Source organism: Citrus clementina, unplaced genomic scaffold, assembly GCF_000493195.1.
Source record: "Citrus clementina cultivar Clemenules unplaced genomic scaffold, Citrus_clementina_v1.0 scaffold_2, whole genome shotgun sequence".
NCBI lineage: Eukaryota > Viridiplantae > Streptophyta > Magnoliopsida > Sapindales > Rutaceae > Citrus > Citrus x clementina.
The window spans coordinates 16,399,888-16,408,469 of NW_006262688.1; the positions used below are offsets into that span (position 1 = coordinate 16,399,888).

General features: G+C 32.6%; 1 protein-coding gene across 1 annotated transcript; it reads right to left on the reverse strand.

Annotated features, from left to right (window-relative positions):
• Positions 1-7,850: 7,850 nt before the first annotated feature.
• On the reverse strand, positions 7,851-8,582 carry LOC18053486 (60S ribosomal protein L14-2). The gene is made up of 2 exons (XM_006447230.2): positions 8,499-8,582; positions 7,851-8,243 (listed from the first exon to the last, which is right to left on the reverse strand). Exon 2 carries the CDS (start codon positions 8,220-8,222, stop codon positions 7,944-7,946), a length of 279 nt encoding a protein of 92 aa, XP_006447293.2. The 5' UTR covers positions 8,223-8,243; positions 8,499-8,582; the 3' UTR covers positions 7,851-7,943.

An 8,582-nucleotide genomic window follows, 5' to 3' on the forward strand; every position in this document is an offset into this window, starting at 1 on the left:
CACATACCTAAATATAAGCATCCCATATAGCTTTTGTTGCAGTTACAATTTTCTTTGGTCCGGTTAACATTTGGTGTATAGTTTAGAATTGCATCTTTAAAGTTTTTGTATTAGATTCAATGTATGGTTTCGTTTTTATACTACATCCATTTATTTTTGTTTCCAAAGTATTCTCAAAAACCCCTAAGGAGCCACTTTTAAAATTATTGTCAAATTCAAATTTTCCAGCATTATACAAACTAAAGACTCCACAAGCTTAATATATTCTTCTGAGGCTCAAAATCTTGATTTTGGAGGTAATAATGATATATAACTAATAAAAGAAAAACTAAACAGTGAAAATCTAGCTAATGAGGTGTAAAACAGTAGCAACAACATCAATAGAGCCAAAAAAAAAAAAAAAGACAGTACTAAATAACTCCTCAACCATCCATTTCACCAACAATAAAAACATAGATGCCAAATCTTCATCACAAGTAATAAAATAAACCGTCCATGTTACATTCAATTATTAAGAAAAGTACTGAGCAACATAACAATGTCAATAACACAAAATCTAAAAATAGTAAAAATGAGTATTACATCTATAATCCAGAAAATGAAATGACAATCCTAGTGTTTCCTAAAGAGTTTCCATGTCATTTATCTACTTGCTCTCTATTAATTATACATCCTTTAAGATAAGTTTTCCCTCCATGCATTCCTGTCATGACCCAACCCAGACCTGGCAAGATATGTCCGCTTTAAGGCCCGCACGGATTTGTTCTTGGGGCGCCCATACACCCCAAAACGCGTCTTGCCAATTAAGGTGTGGATCACCCCTTATAAACCCAGCATCTCTCTCGTGCTTTGCCGATGTGGGATTCGCCTAGGGTGTTACATACACGCCCCTTGGGGACTCAGCGTCCTCGCTGAGGTTTGCCCCACCATCGCTCAAGAGGACACGCGGAGCCGCTCTGATACCACAATGTCATGACCCAACCCAGACCTGACAAGATATTGTTTGCTTTGGGCCTTAACAAGGCCCGCACGGATTTGTTCTTGGGGCGCCCATACACCCCAAAACGCATCTTGCCAATTAAGGTGTGGATCACCCTTTATAAACCCAGCATCTCTCCCGTACTTTGCCGATGTGGGATTCGCCTAGGGTGTTACAATTCCACTCTTATGAGGTTTCAATACTTGATATTGAACTTTCGATAGTGATTCGACTCCAGTTACTAGGGGTGGGCTAAACAATTGTTGCACCAAAAAACAAAAAACCAAATTGATTTGATTCAATTATAATTTTTTTAAAAAAACCTGAATATTGTAATAAAAAATTGTAAAAAAATTATAAATCCGGTTCAATTGTTAACCAAATCGAATAAGTAAATAACTGAATTTATTCACAATTTACATGAGTCGTAATTTGATTGGCTATGTTCAACACTTACCATATGCTCACATACATATAATTGCATGAATAAAATCATCATACCCTCACATAAACCAATACATATAATTACTTTTGATGAATATTTTATTATCTTTCTTATTTGTTTGTTTTAGTGTAAAAGTATAAGTTACAATATTTATTAGCATTTTTAGACAAATTATACAATTTAATTGTTACGAATACATTTTAGTTAGTCTTTAATTTTTTTTTTAAACAATTGTTGCTCTTTTATTGTTGACTTTTAGAATTCATGACGAGTATAGAGCATATTTGAATTTTAATTTTTTTAGATTTGGAGTAGATGTAGATTTTTATTTTTTGTTTCAAATCTAGATATGGAGCAAAAAATATAAATACTGTGATAGATCTGGAGCATATACAAATCTCAATTTTTATTATAAATTTAGATCAAGAGCAAAGTAGATCCAACCCAGATATAGGTTACAGTAATTTTTTGGGTTTTTTTCCTCAATTTTCTTAGAGTACCTGATTATGTTGACAATTCGATTTGGATTAAATCCAAACCAAAATACAACCCAATTGGTTTTCAGTTATTAAACCAAAACGGGTTTAAAGAAACTTGATTCCAAAAACAAAAAATTAAAGGACATTTATAAAAACTCATATATAAAATCAAAATCTAATCATAAATTCACCTTAATTCACATTAGGTCATGTACACAACTTTCAAAATATTGAACCAATTCCAGAATTAAACTAAACCAAATATAAGAACTCTTATTATTAAAATTAGTAGATGGACCAACGTTATAGATATATAGCATACGTTATTTCAGATATATGTAACTCTTAAATACAACAACAAATCATGATAGAATATTGCTAGCTAACATGTAAAGTGTATTGATGCACTTTGAATAATCTACAGTAGACTCCTCAAATATCAAGACGTGTCTAACTAAAGCCTTCCCATGCGGAACAATACATTTATTTCTGTTCACTATATATTTGATAACTACACTATAACCTCTATAAATTAATAATGTCGGGATCATAGAAATTTATTAATTTAGAAAGATATTAATTAATCGATAAATTAATAATTTATTAATTTATAGAGTGTGTTCACAGTACAAAGAACTAACATTTAATTGACTGAAAATTCATTGTATTTTACAAATATAATCAATAGAATTTAAATAAATTCATCAAATAAATAATGTATACTTGATTAAATAAATTCATGAATTTTACTAAATGTATTCAATGAACTAAACTAAATGGTAGTTATTAAATTGTATTAATTGAATTTGAACTAATTCATCTACTGTACCTATCTACTTGATTCACTAACTTCATGTATTTACATAAATTTATCTAAATGTATTCAATGAACTAAACTAAATGTTAGTTATTAAATTGTATTAATTGAATTTTAACTAATTCATCTATTGTACCTGCTCTACTTGATTAACTAAATTTATGTATTTACAATACCTTTAGAGCCTATTTCGCGCACTGAAGCACTCAAGTCATCAACAACACTTCATAATTTTTTATTGCAGTACGAGAATTCAACCCGAAAACTTTTAGATGAAATAAGAAAAATTAGAGATGAGATTCAACTAGATTTAAACTTCAAGAAAAAAATAAGTTACAATAGACTCATATTTTAATAAATTGACATAGTTAGTTACATTTGTAATTTCATAATATTTGTAATTTCTACAATTATTAATTTATGATATAAATGAGACCACAAAATTATATAGGAGTTCTCAGAAAAATTATTATCTTATTAATTTATCGAAATTATTAATTTAGCTTCAGGGCCCAAGTCGGGACCGCAAAAAATTATTATATTATAGAGATTATTAATTTATCAAGTATTAATTTATAGAGGTTATACTTCTTGTTTTGACTTTTGAAAATCAAATTGATCAGTGATATATATCATATGCAAAAGAGGATATATAAGGATTACATGACATTGAAGTTTTGAACCTAATCGTCCTCCAATTAGTGATCTTGAAAAAAATCAAGTATCTAGAATTTCTAATCTAATTGATCGAGGTGCCAGATGCTATTCATCATAATTTATTTCTGCAACTATAAATGACCCTCATGGGTGTTTAAAAATTGAAGTGTAGGAAGGTTCAACATTCATCGCAAACATTCCATTAATTTGCTTTTTAGTTAATTAAGTAAAACTAAAACTAAAACGATAGAATATTGAAATTTAAGAAATGAAACCAATATAAATTCCATTTTCTTAAAGGAATGCTATCTAACTCCTCGAAAAGCCTACAGAGACTGGTAAAAGAGTAGTTTAATAGGGAACGAGAATATTATTAGAGTAGTTGAGTAACATGATAGTGTTATAAGTAGATATTTTAAAGGATGAATCATCATGCCTAAAGCCTCCTAAAGTGAGATTCGAACTCCATATTCATATGAACTCAAGCATATATTATTAAGAAAACATAACTCAATTAATAGAACTCCATATTCATTTCAAATCAACCCAATGAACATGCTATCTAATTCTTCCTTATGCTATTTCTTACAACCAACCTACACCACTTTAATTTCGAAATCAACCATCGCAAAATTCAAGTGCTAACAATCATAATGCAAGATGGCACAAACACATTCGAACCTAAAAACCAACATCAAATATCATTTACATGATAGTGTTATAAGTAGATATTAATAGGGAACGAGAATATTATTAGAGTAGTTGAGTACCATCAGAATGAATCTTTCAAGAATCTGATCAAATCACCTTGAAATAACTATTGTTTGAGGGAATAAATAAAGGAATTAAAATAGAGCACCACGTGTCGATAAAGGGACTTTAAAGGCTGGGAGTTAATTTCGCGGGGTACCCGACCTACACCAAAAATACTCTCTAGATAAACTAATACGCGGGTACGCTCTGGAAGAATCAACGAATTAAGAAAAATACCCAAAAAATGGCCATCACACGTACTGTCTCAATCGCCCAAAAGGAATATTTGAAATCAAATCAAATATATTCTGTTAGAAAAAGCGAGACAACTGGTTGTAAAAATCAGCAAAAATCAAGAGCAGCCCACAAAGGATAGTGGTCCTTAGCTTCCACAACCGTCACTGTACATACACCCTTCACAAAAAAGAACCTTAGACCACCAGCAGTGTACGCCATGTGCACTGAACGACAGCATCCGCCAAAAACTGCCTCCTTGCTCCCCAAGCATGCTCCTAACGGTAGAAAACCGCCATAATGATAAAAGGACGTGAGAATTTCAGCAAGGACAATAAAAATCTCCAATAGAAATGTGACACATGGTAAGGTACCCAAGGCGAACTATATAAGACCAAAAAAGGTTATATCTCTTTCATAAGCTCACACACTCTAATATTCATCACAAAAAACACACACAAAACCAAGGGGTTGGGGTATTCTTCAACCTTCAGCCACCATTTTTTTTAGAGAGCTTGCAAGCTCTTATCACCTCAAAGGTTCAAGTAGCTAACCTAAGCGTCAGAGTGTGGTTGCCGGCCACCGCCAGCTCCACTTCTAACCTTCTTTCTTTGTTTTGCAGATTTAAAAGTATTCCATCAAGTTTTCCTACTTTATTCCAAACCCCTTGCTGCTGTTAGGGCTAGGCAAAAAAATTGATCTGATCCAACCCGATCCGATCCGATCCGAAAAATATCGGGTTCGGATCAGATCAGATTGTTAAGCAAATCCGATCGGATAGCATTTTGCCAACCCGATCCGACTCGAAAATCCGATCAGGTTGGCTAAAAAGATAAATAAATAATTTATTTACAAAAGTAATTGATCAAACGGCAAAGATTGTGCCATCACATATACAACAGAACATCACAACACAGTCTTCACACACGTAGCAGCAGTCGGCGGCACTAACCAAACACGTGACGGCAGTCATGGCATGGCAGACATAGATGTTGAGACGCAGACGACGCGACAACAAAGCAGCCCTAGCACAATCCAATGTATCTGCGCAAAGCCATCGCGATCCGCAACGAGCCAACGCAATCTGCTACCCTGCACCGTGACCACTGCTGCCACTTGATCCACTGGCCAACATGACGGATCTGCACTGTGATTTGCTGCCCTTCGCTCAAGCATGATTCTGCTCTCCTAATACGTAATTTATGTATGTATTTTTTTGAATTCTTTTTTATTTTTTAGGATTGGGTTTCTTTGTAACTTATAAATTAGTTGAAAATTCGATGATAGAAAGATTATATTATAGGCCGTGGTAAGGGGAAAAATTCAGATGAAGAAAATACAAAATGCTGCAAACCGACTTTTGACATTTTCAAATGTCTATTTTCCATTTTGCTGTGTATGACTCGATTTGACCGAACCCAATTGAATCCGAACTCAATCCGAATTTGTGGTTCAGATTGGATCGGATCGGATTACAAATTCGAATTGAGTTCGGATGAGTTTTTCTCCAACCCAAAACCCGATCCGAATCCTATTTTGCCCACCCCTAGCTGCTGCCTCTCAGTCCTCTTCTTCTTAAACTCCTTTAGAAGTCCAAAATAGCCTATACACCATGATCCAGTGAGGTACCCTGAACCCCATAAAACAAATTTATTATTTTTGTGAGATTTTACCCATCCTCCTTGTGAACCAAAATCCACTAAAAACAATTATAATGGTAGATAATATAAACAAAATCTCACAGAATTAACAAGGCAGTAAATAGTAAGCAACATTAATATATTTACAACATGACAAAGCATTTTATAACAATTATCCACTACTAGAAAAATGGTCTTTACTGACTTTAGAATAGTGTCAGAAATTACTTTCACTAACACTTTTTAATTGTGTCAGTAATCTGGGAGTCAGAAAAATAGTGACACTTGTAAGTGGTGTCAGTGATTACTATTACTACAGTATCGCCGATATTATGACATCATAGTGTTAGTAGTTATTGATATTTTATTAGTATCTATAATTACTGTTACCGTGGTATCACTAGTTAATTTATTTTTAAAAAATAAAAAAATTAAATTGGATCATTGCCTATTGATTTATTGATAAAATTAAAAGGCACCACAAAATAACAAAAAGAAATTGATGTATATCACAAAATCTTTCATTTCACATTTAAATATTATTAGTATATATTACAAATTTTAAAACTTCAATAGCAAAAATATGAGATATCCTACTCTCATAACTAAATATCCAAATTCAATACATAACAATTTCTACCATCCAATCAAATGCCTACTACTTGTGGCTAAGTTTAATAAATCTAGAAGCTAAATTGAGAAGGATGACTGCCTTTCACTCTTTGAATATGAGTAGTATAATTGCGTTATCACACCAGCAGCTTCTCCATTCAATAGACTGTATGGGTTAGGATATAAGTGAAGTTGAGGAATAAACACTTCAAACACATTGATCAAATCTGCATATGAATAAATGGAAAAGAAAAAAAAATTAGCTGCCAATATCCAGCCATTAGAGAAACAACAATTAACAGAAATAAAATTATTTTGTTCGAAAGAAAAAAATACTCATAAGCTATTTATAAATAAACTCAATTATTCTCTTTTGGTAAAGGTTATATATATAGCAAACTATAGCAGACAAGAAGTTTTCAATGTAATATATACTTTCAGCACAAGCATGTTACTCTATCTACATATACCAAATGATTTTTGTGCATAGTTAAAAGCTATCACAAATGCTCTATTATAAATAAATCATTCCGAAATAATAATAATAATAATAATAATAATAATAATAATAATAATAATAATATATTGCCATTATCTCAACTTCTCATAATTTGCTGGAGACAATACAAGATTGATTTAAAGTTGACGGTGGTCGTCCGCCAAAAGCATGCTCGATTGATTCGAGAATTGATGGTAACAGGCTAACAGCCAGCTACCTTTCATGCACGCCTAGATCACTCTTTGTTGCAACAATTTATTATTAGTTAGGACCTATATATATATATATAATGAAATATTTTGGAAAGTATATGAAAAACTTCTTTCGCATTAATGTAATGCTACCTAGAACTACAAAATATCTTATATAAATAAGTCTATATAAATTAATGTGGTATGAATAGATTAATTGTATAAAATTATAATAAGCTTATATAAAAAAAAGTTAAATCATGATTCAATTTTATTACCAAAATAAGAGTATATATGTGTGTGTGTGGAATTAGTTTTAAGTGCACACATATACAGGCAAACATGGACAAATTAAGAAATCGAATTAACATGGCCGCACCAACCTTAACATTGCCAACTTCCTTAATGGCAGTGATGAGCTTGGTCTGATCTGCTAGCTGCATGCTGCCAACCGTTGATATCACCACATCCACTTGCTTGATGGCTTTCACCAAGCTCTCGCGGTCGTGCAGATCACCTTGCACACCCCACCCAAAAATGCCAAGTTGATGTTTTCTCATATTAATCAATACATTAATAGAATCAAATTGAAGCTGTAAGAATTAAAAACCAGAAAGGGGAACACAAGAGAGAAATTCTATGCTGCATTCTCCTTCTTGAGTTTTGCAAGCTCCTGTCGAATAAGTCCACCCTTCTTGATCTTTGCCAACATGAGCTTGAACTTATCAAAATCATTCAGTGCCACTCTCCTTTTCTGGACAATCAGCTTCTTGCCCCAGGAGCTGTTTTCCCATTTGTTTTTCACATCAGCCTTCTCCATGGCTTCAATCAAAGACTTCTTCCCAGGAACTCGATTGATGTCAATCTTAATATCCGTGAGAGAAAGCCTCTTGAAGTTCATTTGGCTCCTCACCATATCAGGGGCATCAACAAGAGCCTATAAAGCATCACAAAAATAATAACAATTGTATACAATTAAAAAATAAACGAAACAGTTCAAAATTCAAAGAAATCCAAACTAAAATCACTCTGTTTACAAAAGCACATCAACTTTCTAATTTGCTATTTTTGTACAGAAAAAAAAGAAGGGGTACCCAGTTATCATCAACTAAATCAAAATATTCAGAATTCTTGTGACAATTTTATAAGATTCAACTCAAATAAAGCATAAGCGTAAAGTGAATAAAGGTACCCTGTTTTGATCAAGGACATCGACGATGACCACAAGCTTCCCATAGTCCTTGCCGTAATTAACGAGAGCAACTCTTCCTATCTC